Raw genomic sequence first — 25,378 nt, 5'->3', positions numbered from 1 at the left:
CACCTTGTGACTTTTATATATTTCCAAAAATTAAGAACCACTTACGCGGCCTACGATTTTCATCACATGAAGAGACTGTCAAAGAGTATGAAAAATATGTTTTAGAGATTGTCACGGAGGAGTGGCATAAATGTTTTCAAAATTGGTTCATTCGTATGAAAAAGTTCATTAACGCTAACGGAGAATATTTTGAGAAACAATAAATTCAATTCTGACCATTTATAGTATTTTTTTCTTATTCATTCCGGAACCCATAGTGCGCCCCACGTATAATGAAACACTAATTATTTATTTATGGACTGCGACATGTGACGCAACTCGAGTGTCCGGTAATCGGCCACGGAAACGTCGGTTCATGTCAGAGATCCTTCGGTCAAAACTCTTCCTTCATGAAGGTCGACAGATGTGTGACGATGCGACCTCTTTCATCGTCATACTGCCTTTTCTTTCTTTCTCTAGTTCCTAGCCACTTACTATTGAAATTTTTAATCGTTCTGAAATTCTTTTGCCTCGGCGTTACTTTGCTTCGTTCCGTCGCCACTCCCAACAAAATTCTCAGGAAAGACCATACGGTCCTCCTATCATGTAAGTCTAACTGCTTACAAGTAGCAATAATATGAATACAGGTCCTTTGGGCCTTTACCTGTCCCTTATTTCTTCCTTCCATCGCCTTTTCCCGGTTATACTTCTACAATAAATTCATGTGGACTGAGTGGACTTTCTACCACTACTACTCAAACCCCTCGGTTACAGATGTAATACTCCCATGACTGCTTGGCGGCAGAAGTAGGTCATCTTAAAGAAGAAGTAAAAGAAGTAGGTAAAGACAAAATGTTTTACAATGAGCTCAGTTGCCACCAAATAAATAAAATAAGCAACTCCTACATAACCTCTCAACCAGTACATTAAAGATTCGATGGAATTTGCAAAGCTATAACGAACATAGACAATATTTGAAAAGCTAAAAACGCGCGACGCACTTCGGATGTATTTCTTTAAAGATCAGTTCTGTAAATCGGTGACAAGTTTTCAAAGAGAAGGTAGTCGAATAGAGACGAAAAAGTATTTAAATCCGAGTCCTTTTATTTATCTTTGTGGAACGCCGGTGGCGGTTAAATATCTGGGGCTACCCGCGCTCCTAGAGACAAATGTAAACACAGCATTGCCTTTGAAGCACCATCTTTTACGTGTATATATTTTTCGTAAAGGTTTTTTCACATAAGATGACCGTTTGTTTAACGTCAGCTACTACCTTTTTATTTTCATTCTTTATCTGGATAATTGGAACGCGGTTTTGTATTGGTTTGTTTGTATTGAATTTGTTTGAAAAGAGAAAAATAATAAAGAAATAACATGTTACCCTTACGAGAATATAGATTAAATAATATTAATTGTACTCTAAATCAAAGTCGATTATTTGTTATTTACTTACAAAAAATATACGACTGTGGTCATTATAAAACAACGTTTCTGAAAGTGCCCATACAAAACATATTTTATTGAAGTTCAAAAATATTGCTCGCGTAATGCAAAGGACACATTGCTTTAAAGCGTCTATGTCAGCTATGAATAAGCTGTGAAGCTGCCCTCTTTGACTCTTTGTTTTGCATTATTTCAAGCTTGTACAACTCAAACTCAGCCAAGGAAAATATTCAACGAATACATACCAGTTTTGTTTGTAACTATTGGGACATGAAATTTTGAGCTTCAAAGAGACAACGCATCGCAGCGTATTTTGCAATTCTATTGGTGCATGATACTGTATTGAACATTTTGCTTTAAAGCGTTTGTAACACTAGTAACTTCAAGAATTTGTTGAGCGAAAACTGTAGAAATTAATCGTGTTTTCTGAAGTAATTAGACGAACTGACATGTATTCTCTGTATGGCAAGCGAGCGAAGAAACTTAGTCGTGCTTAACAAAATATAACGGCAACAAAAAGCATAGGTTCGTGCATTGGGAAACAAAAGACCAACAAGATGGCTCATACGGCAGTTCTCAGTCAGGTCCTCGAGCTGGAATGCGTCTACACTTAATTAGGATTATGACTCAATTTTCCGTAAGAATCATTTAAAAAAGGAATCAATTGATTGCATATTTGTTTTGCGGATGCTCTACTACGTCTACTTACTAAATCAGAGAAGTGCGAAAGACGTTCAAATAACAAACAAAATCGCGGCCATGTATCGGGCACGATATAACATTTGGAAGGCAAAAGGAAAATATGAAAATGCGGAATATTGCCCGACGAAATTACGATCGCTTTAGATTCCGTACGGACCATTGAGAGGTGAATTGTTACCTTCCGACATTGCTCGAATGTATTTGTTTTTTCTCCGAATCGGTGGTATCGATTGTCTCGTACAGCTGGGATATAACATGTGACACACGTGAGTCCAAGCATCTGTTTTGTGTAACACATGTTGCCGCAGTCACAAAGGCACTCTGTAAGTACAATCGTTCGTGGTTACTTCCATCTCGACCGAGTTCCATAAATGTTATAAGAGTCTCTTTACACCAACCGTCGCAATGCGGTCTCATAACCGTGCACTGACGCTCTTAAGTGCTAATTTAAATTTCTATTTTTCTTCCGTTGTCATTTTCATTTCGATAAATTGAATTTGTAGAAACTTTCCCACGCATTTAAGTGAATGATCGTAAATCGTAAACAATCAATACAATTACGTGGTCTATGATCTGTTTACCGCAAACTAATCAAACAGAATTCATCGGGGCACTGCAGTTCCATAACAAATAGGCAGGCTATCGATAGTCGTCCAACTAAAAGCCTAGTTAGTAGAGGAGAGTCGCTTGGAGAATTGAATATTAGCATTAACAAGACAAATGTGCCGTTCGAGTTTGATAGTTTCTCATTAGGAGCCGCCCGGTTGCACTGTTCCGTAAGCCCTCTGCGCAACTTTGCGACTCTTGTGAACAATGATAGTGTTTTGCTAAGTGGATTACATATGTATATATCGCTAGATGTACGTATATATGTTAAGAGTAACTTAAGGTTGCTGCTTTGTGATACATTGCTTATGCGGCGGATATGAAGTTGCTAATTGACTTAAATCATGAACAGGAAGAAGAGAAAAATAGTAAATGTCCTACATATTTAATTCGATATCGCTATTCTCGGAAAATGCAAATACATTGTGCTAACATTGACATTAAAGAAACACTCGAAAGACAGACATTCAGCTTTGAAGAGCATTTTACTTTTCGTTTTATGCGCCGAGTGTGCATTAATTCTCACGCGTACGTCACTGGCGGACGATAAATAGCGACCATTAACATGTTTCTTATAGTGACATTAGGCTTTATTGGATTCAGGGAAGTAACTCAATCTCACGGGAAGAAAACAGAGTGGGGTCGAGATTAATTTTATTGGAGATAATTACACAAACTTCGATAACATAAGTCTGTATAACTCTTGCCGGGGCATTTTAACGGAACTAGTGGAAATCTCTCCCCTTTTATCATATTAAAATTTTAGCTGATATAAAATAATGAAACTCATAAAGCGCGACAGCTCCTGCAGTCCTGCCCACAGCCCGATATTTATTCAAATCGTCTCGCATGCAAATGACTGTCGCCTCTAAATGCTGCCCTTTGTTTCTCCCGTTCTGTTTTTGTTCACTTTTATCGCACAACTTTTTCTTCGGTCTAGATTAGTTTTACTCTAACAATATCGTAAATTTAGCGACCATTACGCTTAACTTGCTATAGCGATGCAATCTGCTTTACGACTTTCGCATAAATTAGAAGCGACTTTAGAACTTAGCCTGTAAGGTTTTTAATATGTGGGATGATAACAAACTAGAGTTCCCGTATCGAGCTGGTAGTCGTGGCAGGTCAACATAGTTTAGTTGGAAAGTTAAAATGGAATGCGAGATGCGCCCGAGTGGCGGTTAACGTCTGATGTCTCTATTCATTATGAAAGTATCAGCCTCCCACAACTTTGTTGGTACAACTCGCTACACTCGCTACTTTCCCTATAAACTAGAGTTGTGACAGCGAGTAATGTTTCCTTATATTGTTCTGGGGCTAAGAGGTTTGCCTTTCTAGTTGTGATGAGAATTGTTAACTTTTACAATGCCGCGTCTCTGGTCAATTTATTGCCAACACTGCGCTGAATTTTAATGGCGGTCTTAGTACGAATGTACCTACGTAAATACCAAACTTTATCTTTAATCGGAATTGCTTAATCTCTTGGGATCGAAGAAAACAGCGGTCGTTACGTCTTATTAATTACTCGGGAAGGTCTTAATATACGAGTTGGGGCAAAGAGTTTGGAGAGTAATCGATACTTCGGAATATCGATTATGAAGTTAGTGCGAAAATCATCGGGCGCGGGTGGGTGCTTGACAAATGTCCGTTATAAGCGCAGAACAAATTGGTGCAATTAATTACGAGTGGAGCCGGCAGCGCTGAGCCGACAAATATTATCAAGATCGTTAATTTCGACATCTTATTCGAACTTACAGCGCTTCACCTAGACGAGATTATGCGCTAGACGAATACACAACACACACGGCAGTCGCGTAATCTGATTTAAACAAACAGATATGTTTGCGCGCCGGGAAATAAGCATCTTTAATTAATTTCAGCAACATTGCAATTTACCTTTTCGTAAAAAAAGAGTTGTATTTTAGACTTCGAACATTGTAAAATTACGTTGTTAATTTATTTTTATGTCGATCTTTATTTATTGGCTCTTGTCATAGAATAACATTCCAAGTCAAAGGCTTACACTAGCGCAATTAGAACACGGCCCGCTGTAATGAAAGCCCTACTCACCAAGCTTTAACACTAAAAATGAATTTTCTATGTCGTGAAAGAACAAAGATTTTCTGGTCTCTATATAGCTTTAGTAATGAACCTAATAACGCGCAATCGAGTTTTACTATTAGTTGACGTTGTAGTTTTAATAGCTAAATTAATTAGGGCGAGATGTAGAAATTACGACCATGTGCAAACTAATAAAGTTCAAAAATTATTTTGCTCACGTACATCGTAAACGTAATAAATAAGAAAATCCAAACAGTATTACCCAGTGAAACATAAATATTCATCTGCGATTGGACTTTCCAGATATAAGATATAATAATCCTGGATTCTGTCCCACGATACCTTTATAAAGCAAAATATGATTTGCTTTATAGAAAGGTACATTTTTACCAATTTTTTTTACTTAAATTTTTGATAACGATTCAATTCGTCGAAGTTGCCTTAACGCATAAAATTTGAATCTAAAATTGTACGCATAACACATGACTCTTAATGAAAAGTATATTATCTCACATAAAAACATTTTACGCTCGGTTTTTAACGGCGGTTATTAAATTAAATCATAATTTACACACGCCCAGTCAAATCATACTGCGAGCTCGTGAAATTAAATAGCAAATAAAATTGTTAGCTGCAGTACGGGAGAACTTTCCTAATCTACTCTCTTTTTATACCATTATGATGAGGTATGGAACGATGAAGTAATTTATTTTATCACATAATCTTGAAGAAGAAAAAATCTTTTATTCTCTTAATTTTATTTTTTAAGCTACAGCAGTTTCCGATCCTGAACGACGGATTGTTGTATGCAAAGAGATTAAATCATCAGAAGTATCCGTTTGTCCAACATTCTAAATCGGGAGGGTTTATAGGACGACCGGGGAACTTCATCCTACATAACGTTATGATTTGTTATCAGGTCCAAACTATAGAATTAAACGGGTTTTTATAACTTAACAAGTGCGCATACAGCGGAATCGATTACAAACGAGATTATCGCAATACTGATTGAGAAATTTTGTAATAATTGGTTTGCATTTGGGACTATACACCTACCAACCTACCAATTATTTTACTTTGACATTATTTATTTTTTTTTTTTTTTAATTAGGCGCAGTGCTCTTTAGTTCCTATATTTATCGAGATTATATAACAAAGATTATTCAAGTTGATAAATTTTGATACCTGTCTATTATAATTATAATGAAATGAAATAAATTATAAATAATTGTAGTAAATTCTGATTGTTTATTATAATGAATCGTCGGATTCTTCTCCTTAAGAACGGGAGTCATCATTTGAATCCTTATTAGCATTAATTATTAATTCTTGAGTACGTACACAAATTTTCAAACGCATAAAAAATAGAATCGGAAACGCATTAGGATATCACTAATGGGTTAGAATTTGAGCTATCAAAAGTTAAAGAAATGGTTGGACGGAATATACGAGCGGTGCGACTGGAATCGCAAGGTGTAAAGTTTCTTTCTTTCTCTGTTATTAGCAAGAGAGAGAAAAAGATATGTACCTATATCCATCTGTCGGTTAATACTACTTCGGCTATGCTGGTGGTAGTTTTGTAAAATAATTAAAGGACTTTCCTGTAATACAATTTACCTCCAATCGAAAAAACAGCACTACTAAATATAAAGCAAACCTAAACCAACCTGTTGTATATCTTGCAATATAGCTTTATAAACGAGCTCTCTCGCTTTTGAAATGGTTCAATTCACTTACTGCAATCGAAACAGGTTAAACGGCTTTTGAATAGTGTTAGGGGCACTTAAATATTTCATACGACATTGATAGTTTGTTATCAGTCGCGTTTATAGTGTTCATAAAAATCTCGCCAACGTTCCAGACCTTGATATTAGTAACTTAAGTAGCATACCTACTTATTAAATATGAACAGAATTTTGTGACGATATTTTTGATTGAATTGAACGTCACTAATAATACAAGACTCCCTTGAATATCGTTTTAAATTTCTGACAACTTAAATATCGTATTTAGATTATTGATTTTTTTTCATTTCGCGATGTTTTACCACAGGGATATTTTATTTTTATTTGAAATAACTCTACTAAATTGTTATGATTATTAATATAAAGATCGAACACAAAAAACAAATTCCTTGGACCCGACAGAAAAGCTTCGGGTGCGTCTGGCGAATACAGTACTGCACGAGCTCTGCACGCGTGCTGCATGCGTGTAATTAAATTCACGTAAAAATATGTGCAAACAGGTGCATGGGACTTATCAACTTATGTCTCAGGGTGTCAGGCGCAGTGGCAGTGCCCCTCAGATCTTTGCAATTTAAAGCTTTGAGTGGCACTGCAATGGCAAACTGCAAAGGCACTGTTATGGACAGGCGTACCGCTTACCATCAGGCGCTCGACTTGTTCGTCCCGTCACTTGATATTATAAAAAAAACTGTACACACCCTTACGGCATTGAAAGCCGAAAAAACCCAGTACAAAGATACAAACCAACACATAAAAGAGTTTCTTCGACCTGCTAATTCCACCTGGGGGCCTACCATAACTTTTCCAAAAACCATCTTATTTCAATGTAAGCTTATTATAATATTACTCATATTCGTACTATGACAAACCTGTTAACCAAATAATGTATTACTGCTAAAGTGACTGAAAGAACGAATGATTTCCCAATATTGTCTATTCCTTACTAAAAATAGGAAAGAGACAACGCTATGTGAACTGTATAATGCCATCTCTTTCGTTTTCGATGTTCCGAATCGTCTTATCGTAGTATAAATGTTGAAGTCCTTAATGTTATTTGCATTCTGAGAATTTTAACTGCCAAAAAAAGAAAAATATGTAATAATAAAATCTATTAAAACCACGTTGTTTTGAATTATTTTTCCGCATTTTCATTAAGAAAAATAAATAAAACAATCTGAGTCTTGATTGTCACGTTGTGAATTCGGAATCGTAGTCTAGTGTCAACTGTTAGTTTCGCCAAGGAGCATAAAGATGGCGCTGTCATAATTTTACGAAATAAACATCGCGTATTTTTATTTACGAGAAATCATTTCCTATGTGCTATTAAATAAAAAATAAACAAAATATTGAAGAGATATATGTAAATAAATAAGTTCAACTTATCTTTTAATTATTACAAATCAATATTAAGACAATAAAACTGAAAATAGTATTGCTTCCATTGCATCCGTCTAACTATTTTAAGATTGCTAAATTTGACATAAGAGCAATATTACTTTAATGTTAAAGTCGCGTAATAGAACTGTAATATGAACTGAGTGAATGAATAGTCACAAAGCTGCCAATAAAACATCATAGTTTTAACATTATAATAAGCTTACTTTAAGCGCGTTATGGTACGAAAAGTCAATGTAAGGTTAAAGTAATATTGTTTTGAGAGGTTGTGATAGGTCCCCTGTAGCTCAATTGGCAGACCAACGCTACGCTACGTCGTAAACGCAGATTCAAGTTTTGTCTGGACAAAGGAATTTTTGTTTGTGTTCAATCTTTGTGTCAATAATCTATATAGTCTTTAAATTTTTTGATCATAGCAGATGATTAAAAAGGTTTCCATAAGATATCTAAATAGAAATAACTGTATTAATTAAATTATGTATTTTTTACGCAGATATTGTACAATACATTATTTTCAAGAATCTGACCAAAATGATAATATCATCTCGAACAATCAATCTATTGAATAAAACCTCTTCTAGGAATAAGCGTAAAATCGTCCCGACCCATCTTTTTTAATATTACTAATAGATTATCCTTATTGATTCCCAACAATGGAGTTTGATACTTCTTTGACCATGTAAACATATCCCCATTCCTTCCCCACTATCTTGAAAAGGGCCCCGGACCGGCTGTCTGATCTAAGTAAACCTTTCATGTATATTTTATTTTCAGATATTCTGATATGAGAGCCCTTGTATCACGTTCATTCAAATGACATATTGGAGAAACGTTCGAGTATGATCTGATCGGAAAAAGATGTACAGTTTTCTTTCGAGAGTAAAACCAAATACATCTTGCAAAGAGCCAATATAAGGAATTGATTTCGCCGCGATCCCTTTCAAACATTATACGTTACATAGGTGATAGAAGTTACTTTTGTAGAACTTACGAATTACATTGGCACTTTACGATTTGTATTTACTGAGCGAAATGTAGACGCGTGGTTAGAATTTGTAAAAAAAGTCACAAATAAGGATTACAAATCCTTATTTTCCAGAATTTTCGGTTTGTTGTCATCCTCTGATCAGCTTATAATTTTCGGTGTACTTTTGAATTACATTGGTACTTGTTTACTCAGTTAAATGTAGACAGGAGGGGTTTTGTAAGAATATTTTCCTCAGAGGAATATACTCATTTTTTTGTTTTGCACATTATTTTCGGCGTACTTGCGAAATTCATCGGTCCTTACTTGCTGAACTCGTTAATGCAAACCCAAGACTAGACTTATTGGAATTATTTTTATTACAGAATTCAAAATTTATTGTTATCCTTTGGTTTGCTTATTGTTTTAAATAATATTAATAATGTTTTTATTTTCTGTGACATTTGGGTCTTATAGGAATATAAGTACGCACCAGAGTTTTAAGTCTCGCTACACGTAAAACAAAACTTTCGGAAATCCTGATGATTCGAGACTTTTGAGATTCATTCAAATGAAGCACCTTTAAGCAGTCAAAACATGATATATTAATCAAGTCCTTTAATAACTCAAGTTATTTGTGGAAGTAATTTTTTAATTGTTATACACGAAAGTAACAAAGGGCTAAACGCCATGTAGGTTCATATGAATAGCACTTGATTTTACTACGATCGTTCGTCAATCTCCACATATTACACTAAGCTTCACTCTACCGTGTTGCCATGTCAATGTAAACACAATAAAAAAATACTGTTTGTGCGGTAGATTGTTTGATTAAGTATCGTAAGTCTCGATATTCCCGAAATTGAAAATATCAGTCTCGAGTCTCCAAACTGGCACAAAAATTCGAAGCCGAGATTGAAAACCCTAGTAAACACCACCCGAAATGTAATGTTTGTACTTTATATGGCAGCGTAGTCACCAAATGAGATCTGAAACATATAGTTGCGATTATAAGACAATATTCATGTAAATGTTTATAGTTACGGGCGCCTAATGCTGTCAACATTATCCCCATAGCGAAGGCTGCTGACATCATTCTCCATTAAGTTGAAAAATTATTATGGAAACGAAAACTGTGCGCTGTTTTCCAACACAATCCGCAATTCCGCTTCAAAATTCCCATCCGCGCTGTTTCTTTGTTGTGAAAAATGTTATTTAATTTCGGGCAATTATTACACGCGCTCTACGAAATTACTCCAAGGAATAAGACCCCGCGAATGTTGGTTTTATTTCTGAGAAAAACAGTTATTTTTTCTACAATGAAAGCTTTATGCCGCATAATGGGATTCCCGCTGTTAACGTAATCTGTCTTTTATTATAATAATATTATGCATTTTTGTAAATAGAGGTCCTAGTCCCGTTTATTAAATGGTTTATTCATGTTTTTTGTCGTCAGTAAATTATTTTCTATAAATTTTGTTCTTAACTTTTTTGAGCACTTTATGTATAATAACGAACGTAATTTTGTCAACTTTTAATCGGTAGGATTATTTGCAGATATTCCTTGATGACCAATCATAACGCGACTACTCTTGATTGGATATACTAAAGACCAAAGTTAATACTCAGTTATACAAAATTAAAGGCTGTCAAGAAACCGGCTCGTCGGAGAACCTGTTTACAAAACTCTCCAAAGACTCGAGAAATCCCCAGTCAGGGTGGCCTTATCCTTCCGTAATGGAGACAAGTAACAACAAAGTAATCATGAAACACCTTGAGAAATCTTCATATTAAAGAGGTTTATATTCTTTACTAAATTTGAATACATCTGTTGTTGGAGTTAACTGGGTTAACGCGGCACGTGTCACCGATCCGTGATCACTCATCTGTCATTTTTCTCGCGGCGAATGGTAAGAATGATGTGTGCGGGCTTAATAAGTGTCTCGCATGACAAATATCCAGACGGCAGGTGTGACTGTGCTCACTCGCAATATTGTGATACGAATTTACCTCCAGTTACCAACGTGATGCGAGTACGATGTGTAACTCACTTTTTGTTTGACTTTTGACATACTGAGTTTTGATTTTTGACGTAAATTACATCGTAAGTCGGAAATTTTAATTTGCAAATTTGTTATTTGATCTGGAATTTGCGAAATGACAGTTTATTTCAGAACTTGTCACGGCTCTATCTCACTTTAAGTTTAACAGTCTTATAATTACTCATACGAAGATCGAACACTGCGAAAAAAAATAATTCGATCCGGCTAGATTAGAGCCAACGTCTTCCAGCAAACCGTGCCAGACGCTGTGCCAACTAAGCCGGATCGGAGGAATTGTTTTCTTAGTGTTCGATTTTTGTATTAACAATTTTAACAAACTAGTGGAGTAATTTCACAATAATAATTGAGTTGAGAGAGAATTTCATTGTGGTTAAACATTAAATAAACTTATAAATTTAAGTCTCGTTAAGCTACTTTGAATGTGCGTCGAGCAATACATATAATGTCGTTCCTGGCATCTGATTTATAGATATAGTGTATTGTTATTGTAATTTTCGATAAATTATTTGTCACGTATGAGGTTGCTTTTCGTCTGTTGGTCTTTTCCTAATGGTTTTCCTTCTTACCCTCCAGTTTACATTAACTGCCCTTCCATACCTCAGGTATTCGATTTTGTTCAGCTTCAATATAATCCTTCCTTTTTTGCCAGACCCATGTTTTGGAAGACAGTGTTTTGATAATGAAACGCTCGTATGGACTCAAATTAACTGCGTCAGGTATTATTTCCGAAGATTGTAATTATGGTCTCGCTTGCATTGATTTTGAGCAGATAGTCGATTTAAATCAATTACGTCTGTACTTGCCTATTTCACCCTACGTTTCCCAGACCTCTTGAAGACTGATGATGTCTTCCCACGAATAATACACTTAATTATGTCTTTACCACGGCTCCAAAGTGCTTCTATTAATTTGACGATATTTTTGCGTATGTCCATTTGGCTTAGTTACATTGTCGTAAACAAGCGAGTTATCTTTTGTTTAATTGTCCTTTGTTTGTTGAGACATCTGGGCACTTACAACTTTAAGGTCACTTTCACAATTAAGTATGAGATTGACAATTTTTGAGTTAATACAATAGTGTATTAACTCAAAAAGAGGACTTTCTCAGAATCGAAGAAAAACGAATTACTCACCTCCCGCAAAAAAATCATTAAAATGTATATGTTATAGTTTATTATAGACACTTAAAGAATTTCTCAAATATATTTAACAATAAAATAAAAAAAATAATTTCATGTTTTTGAATAGGATTGTTTTAGCTTTTGGAAGTATCTCACATTAAGTGTGTCTCATTTTGAGTTAAGTAGATATCTTTTGATTGTTTCTTACAATATTCTAACGACGGTTTTTTTGAAATGATATAATATTAAATTTCACATATTTTGAGTTACAACACTATTGTAATAGCAGTGCGATACATATTACCAAGTACTGACAACCTGGTTATATACGCGCAAACTTTATGGACGTTCTCCAGCGGAACCTATCGCGATGCTATCCACATAGCGCCGCTTTAGAGTGAATACCTCACATACGCGTTTTCACATATACTTCTTTTTTAATTATTATTGTCTAAGAAAAACTTATAAACTTCTTGCTCAAATATATTATTAAAATAAAGTAAATCTGAAAGAGGTATATTTTAACTAATTAAAATGCTAACTACAAACATTATTGCGTTTACTACATTTTTAACTCCGTCCTGAAAAATTATACATAGAATCACATACGAGGTGTTCACGCTAAGATGACGTTAGATATCTAGTTACTATGATTTCCATCTGGTCATAACCATGTATACAATCTTTTCTGCTTACTATTTATATCACTTTACCATCTTGATATAGAACAAAAAATGCAAAATTCACGTATCGAGCCTGTCTCAGTCATTTGTACATTTCCTTTATTATACACCGTGTGATTTATATCTTACCCGGTGCGTTTAACTGCTGAGGTCTGTCATTTCACCGCCTTAAATTGAGATTGATCCCCGCGACACGTGGCATCGCGACTCGCGAAATTGTTTTTGTTACTATTTGAAGAAAATGCTACATTCATCTAGGTCACCCACGTCTGAGATTGAAAAACGTGTGATTATTGTATTGTGATTGCTTTTTTCATGCTATTTGTTGTTATTTCTTTGTGTGATGATAGAGGAATAAATAACAGACCTTAGGAAAATAGGCCAACATAACATGCGAGTAGTTTGTTGTTAGACGAAACTAATTCGTCTTTGGTCTGCGAATGTTTTTATTCGATGTTGTGATATTAATGTATTTTTATTTTTTGTTGCAGAGAGGCTCCGACGAGCTTCTTTCGCAGAGTGGCGTCACCGTCATGGCGCCCGCCGCTCCGCACCACGCAGACAACAATAATCAGGACTCCGCCGCGAAAAAGGTATATATGCTAGTATAATATCGTCACATTGCTGCAACAGAAGTCACGAATACTCACTTCGTGTATCTCTGGAACATTTATTTTGCCTCTTCTGCATATTGTATCTTTGCATGTTTCTACCATTTTCAATGAAACCCATCAAATAATTATGAGGTACGATTAAGAACCCTCAAAATGCAAACTGTAACACCTCAACAATACCGGAAACAATTCTAAAAGTAATGTTAACCGCTCAACCGAATAAACCAACATATTACTACGTATCATTTTCTCGGAATCTTTATTCCACTTTTACCATCTTTGCCATGGAAACCGTTCTTTCTCAGGTTCGCAGTGTAATTATCCGAAAAACGATAAATCCACGAAATCGCGAAACCTAAATAAGTATTAAAATAAAAGGGCTCGCATAAAAAACCAACGTGCCATAAAGGGACATCCCAGCGGATTCCAGGGCCAAATTTTTATTAATCTCTGCCCCTCTGCAGGTACCGGATGGATCTCTTACATATTGAATAGAAATTGAATTCATAATTTTCGGTAAATGATTCCGCCAGATCATTTGCCCAGTCAATTGGAAATTGGCATTCTCCTGAATGTAATTCTTTCTGATTATTTTATCTATCGATTTAATTTCGCCTGCTAAAGGCGTCTCGTAAAATCTTCTGAATGAAGGAACGCTTTTGTTAGAATTTTCGTAATGAAAGAGAAATAAAGCTTTAGTAGCAGAAGATTTAAGTAGAAGTAGAGCTCCTTGTGAAAGAGTTCGTCCAGGGAAGTACTGCCACCTTACCTATTTCTGCTGCCAAGCAGTAAAGAGAGCATTACTGCGTTCCTGTTCGGAAGGGTAAGGGTACTGGTGTAATTATAGGCACATGGGACTTGTCAACTTGTTTCAGGGTGACGGGCGCAGTGGCAATGCCCCTAAGATCTTTAAGATTTAAAGCTCCTGAGTGGCACTGTAACTGTTATGGACAGGCGTGTCGCTTACCACCAGGCGCACGACTTGCTCGTCTCGTCACTTGGAATTATAAAAAAAATACAGCTAATATATACGAAACTGGTAGAGACTAGCAGATTTGAAATTAAAGTGCACTTGAGATGACATTTTTACGTGTAGGTTGTACGTAAGTATTGTACGAGTACATGTACGTTGAAATTAGTTAATATATAATATATGTTCCTATAACTTCTACCTTTATCGCAGTTTAGTACCATTTAACCCGTACACACTATAATAATATAAAGACGCCTGTCGGTGACAACCGGGGATGATAACTGCCATATATAGCCTTTACAAATTATAATAAAAGCCTTCCAAGCCTTTCAAACGAGCAGGCGGTATTGGCCCGAAATAAATTAAGAGATACATAATATTAATAAATATTTTTTCCCGCCTACAAATATTTTATCATAGCGAAATTACAAACGAATATATATGACAAATTTGTGTTTCATTTCTTTTTCTTTTTTTTTTTTTGAAAATGTGCGTACATTACTTTCAATGGGGTTTGTCCCACTAAAATAGAATTTAAATTTGTTTTCGTGAATTCCCGTGACTGTACACTATTAAGTGAATGTTATCCATGTTTTATATTGGAGACTGATGACTGTTAATCCTGTAACAGGCTTATAAAAACCAGTGCGTCAAAACCATTGTTACATGTCATGAAATGAGAATCAATCACGTGCAGTAACGGCTGTGGTTACAAAATACAATGGTATAAGTAATTCTTCTATCGAAACTGGTTACCAAGCACGCTCACGAAGAAAGACGACAATATTACTTCTGTAAAAGACAATAAGGAGTGTTCTCAGTGCGTTTTTGACTTAGCATTATTGAAATTTTAAAACACCTTGCTTTGAAAAATATGTAACGACCTTAGTGGCCCAACTGTGTGTGGGTGCTAGATGAGGAAGTCCCGGGTTTAATTCTAAGTAGGACCAAATTGATATCTGAATTCCACTGCTCTGGTACTCATGATGTAGTGACGTCCTTAATTAGGACCAAATTGATATATCTGATAGTAGTGATATGTGAATTTCATTGCTCTGGTACTCATGATGTAGGGACGTCCCTAGTTTGAGACCAGGTAATTAGTGCGGTGGTCTGGTACGTAATTATTATTATTATTGCAGATAACTCTGATGCGACAGATTACAACGGCCGAAAGGTTTTGGTACTTATTCAGTAATATTAACAGCTTCTTTAAGAGTGTACAATGTTCGCCGTCATTAACCTACTTACGTACGTCTTCTGAACACGAATCTCCCCAGAGTGGAAAGACTAACCCATGAACCACCACCTTAGCTCAATACATGGATGGCGTAGTCCGAGTGTTTATACTAGACGTTTGTCATTTTGTTGACGCTTAGTTTTCGTCGTTAGAGTAAATGATAAAATTTGCAAATTAAACGTGAATATTCGAGAAAAATTGACACCTGGTGCTGACTATTCTGGCTATTAACTCGTAAAATTGTCTGTTGACTTGTTAACTTTTAATTATGTATGTACTTTTGAATAATTAAACAAAATTATACTTTCCTTAATACAAATATGAACTTAAATTTATTCCTAGTAACATAATAAAAGAACGTCTGCACCTCATATTTACAGGTGCATATTGGAAAGTGCATTATTTGTTTCATAAAAATAAGATCGAATATCGGATATGACAATATATTCTCTTTCCTTGAACATTTTCCCTCCGCATGCTCTTACAGGGTAATTTATTGGGTTTGCACTGCGATGTGATATTATCGCTTCTTAAATCAATTGACGTGTTATACGGGTTTGTTTGTTTTTCTTTCACATTGAGATCTTTAAAAGAAGGGAAAAAGAAGTAATGTCTGATTAAACGCTAAAAACGTTGACACCAACAAATATTAACTTAAATTTTTTGTGACATGAAGATTGTGCTCACAAAGATTATACAAACTTTTAAGTATTGTAAAAGTAAGGTAACAAACTTAAAACAATATTTAAAGACTAACAAAAATCATGGAAAAGCTATTTAAAAATTCCGCTCGAAAGTACGTAACCGTACACAGCCACAGCGTAGGCGTGTAGCAATTTCAGATAGAGCTATATGGAACGCTACGCGGTAGCTACTACGACGTAGGCGTATGTAACAGTGGTGCTACGGTTTATATCTCAAATAGATCTTTTTTGGTTTAGAAAATATGTCACTTAAAACATGATAAGTACAGTACATAATAATAATAATAAGGGCTTAAATATGAAATTGCGGATTTATTGCACTTGCTACTTTCAATTAAAATTAACCCTGGATGGTGTCAGATTTCAGAGATAAACTTTTTTCACACGAAATCTATAACATTCTTAATTAAAAAAAGAACCGAAATGTGATTGTTCGACTTTCAATTGTTTTTACATTGAGCTTTTAAAGTGAAGATGGATACAGCGAAAATCAGAGTAATTTTCGAATACGAGTCCGACGTGGGACAAACGCAGCAGAAACTGCTCGTAATGTAATGTCAGTGCTGAGTTTGAAGTGGATATAGGCATGGTTTGATGTTAGCATATCCACAATATTGACCCATTTACAGTAAATTGGTAAAATTAAAAAATTTGAAAAATGGGTACCGCATGATTTGACTGGTTTGCAGAGCAGAATAGCGCGCCTTGGAGCTTGCCTTACCCTGTTAAATCAGTACTGAAATAGAGGGATTTTGGACCGAATTGTGACGTATAACAAAAGTGGATTCTTTACGATGATCGTAAGGGAACAACGCAATAGCTGACTTCAGGTCAAACACCACAACAGTGCTCTAAAGCGAAGCTTACCTATAGAAAGGTGATGGTAACGGTTTGGTGGTCACTTTATGGTGTAATTTACTACAGCGTCCTCAGATCTGGTCAAGCAATAACTCCAAATACCTACTGTGCAGAACTACGAACTATGATGGCGAAACTTGCATCAAAACAGCCCCGACTTGTTAATCGATCTTCACCACTATTGCTCCGTGATAACACAAGATCTCACACTGCTCGTGAAACAGACTACAAGACTTGCTGTTAGAAACCATCCGGTGATCCTCCATACTCGCCGGACCTTGTACCACCCGAATACCATTTTTTTCCGCAATTCGGACAATTTTTTGCACGGACAATTATTCTTCCCAAGAAGCAGTACAAAACATCTTCACACAGTTTGTTGAGTCCAATTAACACTTAATGTACAATTAACAATCAAAAATTATAACAATTTCAAAAATTTGATTGTAAAGTAAAATGGACCTTTCCAAAACAACTTGTGTCTCTATAAATAGAAGCAACAATCACCTTTAGTGTACAAATACACGTGGCCGACCAATTTTATGCAAAAACAACAATTTCGGTTCTTTCGTTGTACAGTTATTTCATCGCGTATTTACGTAAACACCATGTACAAAGAGTACGTTACAAACGGGCTTTTTGTTTGTATGAAGCCCGAAGCTTTACCGCCAAATAGATTGCGGGAACCATTAAAAATGTAAGCTCGCGAATTGTGACAATATTACCTCTGTGCTATACAAAACTTAGTGCTCTCAGTCCGTTTTTGGTTTGGCATTATTGACTTTAAAAACATGACGACCTCGGTGGCTCAACGGTTTGCACTGTGTATGGTTTATGAGTAGGTCCTGGGTTCGATTAGGACCAATGTGAAAAATAAACTTTTTTAAATCGTTTCTAACCTGAATATTCTGAGTCGTGTAGCCCCGAAGTGAATTCCGTTATTTTAGTACTCATGGTATAGGAAAGTCTCTAGTTTGAGACCAAATAATTAGAGTGATTGTAGGGCACGTTACTATTATCTCAGTTTGATACCTCCAATGAACACTACGCCAACTTAATTTTTGGTCCTGTTCTGTTTTTATTTTGTTTTTTGTTTTTTTATTTTTTTAACAATCATTTCGTTCTATTTTTTTTTGCACAAAATTCGGGGTGCATAATATTAGTAAATAAATATAACTGTTTACAAAAATAACAGAAAATTACCAAAAAATAAAGTTGGCGTAGTGCTCATTGGAGGTATCGAGATAATATAATACTATACTAGTACACATACATACCCAATGTCATACAAAGAAATGTTGCACCCGTAACTCCGTTTATTCGGACGCTTATTTTGGTTCTTAACGCTGATCAATAGATGGCACCAAGTAAACCCGCGATGGGATTGTAATAATATTTGAAAACTCCAACAGATGGCAGCTATTATATTTTGTCAAGGTTATTGCTCTTGCTCAGACGTTAGTTATTAAATACAATAAAACATAATTAAATAGCAAAGAAGCTGAGTTTGTACTTTTAATATTTTAAAGTAAAAGTCAGTGCTAAAACATTATTTAGTTTAGAGAATAAAGTGAAAGAAATGCGGTCTATGCAATTTATAGCAAACTAACAAATCAAAAAGTTCAGTGAATGAGTAATCTTCGATTTGTTATTTTTTTCAACGACAGTTTACAATTTTCACCAATTATCATAATTGTAAATTAATATATAATTGAACATTCCTAAAATGTCGTTTAATTAGTTATGCATTTCTTTTTATATTTTATGCCTTATTTGGAATGACATACCTCAAATTTTCGAAAATTGTTACCTTAAATTAATTACTTTTATTTAAATTTAAATTTAATAAAAATTAAATTTTAACCAAATTTCCCCATCTTTTAAATATATACCATATACCAAAAATATATACCATAGTTTTAAATATGTACTAAAGCTAATTTGTATACATTAATACCCCACGCATTATTACAAGAGCTAATTCAGGGGCAATTGATTTGTTAAACCGCAGTGTAAATATTGTATTTATATATAAAAAATAATCGTAAACAATCTATAAATATTATTATAGTTATATCATGTACATTAACTATTTTATATACGATTTTTTGTGAATTTGGTGGTTTCACTGATTTTTTCCTTCAAAACCTATACTTATTTTGGACAATATATAGAGCTAATGGATATAGCCACTCCAGTGTCACAATTCTAACTGAAATGAATTGCATATCTTCAGAGTTGGTTTCCTTTCATATTTTAGAAAGAGCTAGATATACGAGAGATCGTTCGTCTTCCTAATAAAAATATATCGCTATCTCACGCGCCAAGTCCTAAATAGTACATTTTATTTTTTTTATAAATTCCGTGTTGTGTCCGTCCGTGTCTCCATTTTATTCACAGCTTATGCCGCTGACTACAACAATTTTTTATAAAAATGTAACTTACATAAAATATTTTGTGCTTTATTGACAGTTGATTAAGGATGAAACCTTGAAATTTAATTTGATTACCTATTTATTATTTAAAATTCAATAACTACTTAAAATATTGTCAGGAAGTTTCGATTTTCCGCCAAATTTGAATATGTTTTGTGCAATTAGTCCACTAGTTTGTTATAATTATTAATACAAAGATCGAACACATCGTTAAAAAACCAAAGTAAAGATATGCAACAAGTACATAGAAACATTCGTAATATCCGCTGGTTCGTTCCGTGGTTTAGTTAGCATAGCTTCTGGCACAGTTTGCTAGAAGTTGGTTCGAATCCAGCCGGATCGAAGGAATGTTTTCAAAGTATTCGACCTTTGTATAACAACAAAACTGAAATAGGTTCAATTAGCAATCAAGAACCCTCATCGGAGTAAAATTGAATAATTTGCTAGCGTTCTAGATTGAACTAAAAACTTTTTAGTGGCCCATAAAACTTTAAAACACATTTATGTATTATTGGAAGTATGTGAGCAGTTCGAATAGTTTTATTTTACGGTTTTAAAGGAGCTTGGCAATAACCCACTTTTCTTAAATTCTCATTAACGTTAATAACTTTCTAAATGAAATATCGTTAGACGTATGTCTATATCGTGTAACCGTATGTATGTATGTGAGTTTTAATACTCATTGTGCACGGTGAAATTACAAAAAAAGCAACAAACGGAGCTAAACAAGGTCGCCAGTTAGTTTTGTTTTTCCATCCATTTACTCTCACTTGTTGGGGGACGCCCTGAAAAAAACCTTCCCGCAGTAATCTTAATTACATTGCGATCTCGTTACAGCCTGCCCTTAATTCATAATTAAACAGGGACGTGTCCCTGTTTCGCTTATTTATTTGCTATTTTATGGTTTTGCGATTGCGTTGTCTTTTTTCTAACGTGAAAATTTTGCCCGTTTTTGCAACAACACCCCTTCTTCTTTGTCGTTCTGAATATTCATTAAAACCCCATTGGCGGAATGGCTACCCGTTTTTAAAAGTATTTTTTACGTTCGTCTCTATATATGCCACACGATGTCGCAGTATTGAAGGAAAATAGCGTTGTTTAAGACTGTAAAATGTTTTACGAGTCGACTCTCACTTGCTTTACGAACAAAATATTAATCAATGTGGTTTACTGACGACTAAAAAGTAGGTGCATTGAAAAAGCAGATATAGCTAAACATATTTCATGCTACGAAAAAAATTGAATTCCCTCCCTCAAAAAAAAAAGCAGGACAAAACTGTTTAACCGTCTCTTATTAGCACACAGGAATGTTTTCACTGAACAAACTCCAATATCAGACAGAGCACGTCTGGTAGAAACACACTAATCAACCCTCGTCCTCTTTGACCGGGTCATTAATGTCCAAATAAAGTAATTAATTATGTTCCCCGTTTTTTCCTCATTTTCCTGACGTCTTCGCTTGTAAAAACGTAGAAAGCTTGCTCCAGAGATCAATCAAATCAGAGAATTCTACCTAAGGGCCCTGCGTTTGCCAGTCCTTAAGAGTTTACGAGGCTTGTCTTACAAAGTTACGACTTTGCTTCTTGGAACAGGTGTGACAACGATTAGGCCTTCGATGCAATTTTGTCGTTATGCGTTAAATTAAAAAAAAGTAGTAAATTTTCTAAGAACTTTATCAAATAATAATTCATATTATAAAATGTCCAATTGTGTAAAGATGTCACAATGAAACATACGAACTTATTTTAACATAATTTCAATATTTTTTTTATGATACTAAGTGATAGGACAAATTAGTCGTCTGGTTATAAGCGCACGCCTATCCGTAGCAATTGCAGTGCCACTGCACCCGTCAAACACAAGTTGACAAGTCCCATGTGTGTAATTTTACTGATACCTTTATCCTTCAAAACCGGAACGCGGTAATGTTCACTTGCATGACGGCAGAAATAAGTAAGGTAACAAGTACTTCCTTGGACGAACTCTTTCACAAAGAGACGGATTATAGTAATTAAGTGAAAATAATAACGATGTTTGCAGAATGAATTTAAAAATTATAAACTTTTAATATACAATGTACAATAAAGCATTTGTAATTGGCAAATAAATTCCGAATACAAATAAAGCTGATACAAATTACTTACTCAATCATTTGATACGAACATAATAAATAACAACAAGGCGAGTAACTTTATCGATTTAGTTCGAAGAAAATTTGGTAATCAATCAAATGATGCCATAAAGATATTCATTGCTCCGGCACTTACTATTTTACTGCTAGTTTTAGGACCACTAAAACCATTTGGCTATCACATTTTACGGTTTTCTACCGCGAGCACACACAACGACCTTTTCAAACAAAAACTTATGAAAACAAGAGATTTGGTACATTGTTTGAATTGTCAGTGTACACTTTATTTTATTCGGAACTTCTTAGGTTCGGTTAATGTTTTTATATACAGTGAGCTTGTCATGTAATGACAAGATTGATTGCGTGTTGATTGTGGTTTTTGCTTTGACAGAGAACCAAGATGAAATGTTAAATAGTTAATTTGACAAGTTCATCGATTTCAATGTTAATTAATATTGAAATACAAAAAAAATTATCAAAAAGGCAAAAAGAATATCCATTCCTCTACGAATATATGATAAATTGTTGTCCAAACAAATTCGGGGTAAAAGGCATACGTGACGTTATCCCTATCTTTAGTTTCGTATCCAGTAAAATAAAGATACACATTTCCTCGCTAAATAAGAATAAATGTAACATTTTCTTTTCCAAGATATTATGTCGTATAAACATATTTAATGAGGGCCGTCAGGTAATAAGGGGGAGCAAGCAATAAACTCCGAGGCTTTAGGTGGAGCGAAGCCAAGATGCGTTATTAAAAGTTTTCCAAGTTCTAATCTGTTACACGATAGTAGGGCCCAATTAAGCCGTGTAGTATCTTCTTCAATAGCAGGATAATACCTTGGAAATTATCCATAAACTGCTTGGTTGTTGACTTTTTACATATTTAGATTAAGTACAGCTTTTGCTTGCAAATTTCCCAGAAAATTTGAGTGGTAACAAGAAGCTTTATTTGTAACGTAGAGTAAACTAAGTTACAAATAGAAAACAATAATTATAACTTTTTATAAAAACAAAACCGACCTCAACATTTTTTGGAATTACATATTTTGCCAAGTTTTATTGAAATCAGTTAACGAAAAATGGATGGAGTCCAATAAACCGGATTCATCTCCTAATTTGCCACCCTTAAAGGTGGAATATTTTCTTCAAATTTGAATAGGGCCACTACTGAGTTACCCCCTTTCCGACAAAAAACGCAGCACATTTTTATAAATTTAATCAAGTGAATTTAAACAAGTCGTGCGCCTGATGGTAAGCTACACGCCTGCCCATAACATTTGCAATGCCACTCATCGCAAAGATCTGAGGGACACTGCCACTGCGCCCGTCACCTTGAGACATAAGTTGATAAGTCCCATGTGCTTGTAATTTCACTAGCACCCTTACCCTTCAAAAGGGGAACGCAGAAATGTTAACATTACTGCTTGGCGGCAGAAATAGGTAAGGTGGCAGTACTTCCCTGGACGAACCCTTGCACAAGGAGCGTTACTGGTACCAAATATACTTATAGTTAAACAATCTCGAAGTAATCTCGTAACATACACACATAAACATATATAAATTATACAAATGAATTGAGAGTTTCCTCCTTTTTGAAATCGGTTAAAAATTACAATAAAAATTTCCAGCAACCATAACGTCCTTAATTACTGTTATTTGAATGCTTGGGGCCTCGAAACTCCATAAAATTTTACTTCAGCATATTTTTAATCTAGAAAATAAGCAATGTAATAACAGACCCTTGGATTGTTATTTCGTGGCATTCTAGAAGGAAACAAAGCAAAAATCACTGTCCTAGTGATCAATTATGTGTGTGCACTCAAGTGCTACTTAACTTTCTTTTAATTTATTTATGCTGAGAAACCAGTTACATTCTCATTATTTGTATGCCTCTAAATATTTAATTTGAAAGAATGGGATTTGTTTTTATTTTGTCTTTGTTGTGAAGCACGGACCACGAAATTTCATTAATGTCTCCTGACATTATATATCTTTCTGTAACTGTGTGCCAAACTAAGTAATCCTTAATTTCTTAATAGTGTTTTTTAAGGAAATAAATTCCATTGTAAAGAAACTAAGCAAGTATTAAGGTTTTTATGTCGGTATTTATAGGGCATTATTTTTCATTGATTACTTAAATTAAAAAGACTGAAAATTATTTTTAATGCACATATTTTACGTTTTGATAGTTTTAAAGAGAAAAGAACAAATCATTAACTATAAAAAAAGATAATACTATACTGATAATAGAAAACTGATATGATGATGATATGACAAAAAGAAACAATATACATATAGGTAGATATAAAGTGAAAAGTAAGAAAGAATATTTTATTTCATTCATTCATTCACGTCATTTATTCCATAAAACATTAACTATGTGGTTGGTTATGCTCAGTGATAAGAACAAGTGACGGGACGAACAAGTCTGCGCCTGGTGGTAAGCTACACGTCTGTCCATAACAGTTGCAGCAACTTACAGCTTTAAATTGCACACATCTGAGGGGCACTACCATTGTGTCTGTCACTCTGAGACATAAGTTGACAAGTGCCATATGCTTGTAATTTCACCAGCACCCTTAAAATACCTCTTAAAAACCGCTTACCCGCTTAAACTATCTTTAAAACCGGAACGCAGTAATGTTCACATTATTGCTTGACGGCAGAAATGGGTAAGGTTTGTTTCGCTGGACGGACTATTTAACAAGTAGCTCTACTACTAAAAAGTTAAAAACCTTCTCTATTGTAGAATGTAAATTCTGTTCGTTTTCAAATACATAAGTTGTGTCTGCCGTTCAAAAATGATAATTATTACTGCCTTTCATTAAAAGCTTTTAATTGAAAAAAAAAAATATTGAAAAGCAATTATTCTCTTAACTAAACAATTACTCCAATACAGTATCGATTATGGTTATTTGGACAACAATTGCGAGACTGCCAATTAAAAGTTGGGTTCAGCCAGGCATTTCTAGTGTAGCAATGCTCTTGAAAATTTCACTGCCGATGCAACTTTTCGGATGTGGTTTAAATAAAGTCTTGGTCTAAACTAAATTTTTTTCATCAACAAGTGTATCATTTAGTAGTAGACAGTTAATTTGGAAGTTTTATTCAATATTACATTGAAACAAGTTGACAAAAGCCATCACGTAATACGTTCTCCCGCCCGAGGCAATTTGCTAAATTGTGTTTTTTTCCCGGCCAAAAAGAAATTACAGTATTTTATCTAACTTGTCAGCTATGCCTCATTGATTCTTATCATTTTATCAGCAACCGAAACTCTTTATACTGAAACACAAACAGCTAAAAAAGTAGAATTCTCTGCCTACACTGTCGTTCCTTGTTGTTTATACAACAAAGATCTTTTCAAGGCGATATTGGATAGGCACCTCAAAAAGCCAGGCGTAACAAGTCTAAAAATTATTTAAAAAAGATACGAATCTAACGACACCTCATATATCAAAATCCACCAAGCCGTTTAGGCTGCACATCGTGAAAAAGAAATGGACATACATACATACATACACTTGGAAAACATAACCCTCCCGCAGTCGGGTAAAAATGGTTTGAAATTACATGGAAGTAATGGGAATAATTATGACATGTTAAGGTTACAATTATTCCACATGGAACTGGAGTACACAGAATTTCTGGTAATAAA

General features: G+C 34.8%; 1 protein-coding gene across 1 annotated transcript in view; it reads left to right on the top strand.

The window, feature by feature from the left end:
• The window catches only part of LOC113236437 (polypyrimidine tract-binding protein 1), a 387,949-nt gene that overhangs the window by 300,463 nt on the left and 62,108 nt on the right, over positions 1 to 25,378 (top strand). The window contains exon 2 of the mRNA XM_026472499.1: positions 13,254 to 13,355. Coding sequence (XP_026328284.1) covers positions 13,254 to 13,355 — 102 coding nt within the window. The remainder of the gene's footprint in view (positions 1 to 13,253; positions 13,356 to 25,378) is intronic.

This window comes from Hyposmocoma kahamanoa, unplaced genomic scaffold, assembly GCF_003589595.1.
Source record: "Hyposmocoma kahamanoa isolate Upper Pololo Valley unplaced genomic scaffold, ASM358959v1 92, whole genome shotgun sequence".
Lineage (NCBI taxonomy): Eukaryota > Metazoa > Arthropoda > Insecta > Lepidoptera > Cosmopterigidae > Hyposmocoma > Hyposmocoma kahamanoa.
This window is presented reverse-complemented; position numbering and strand designations above follow the sequence as displayed.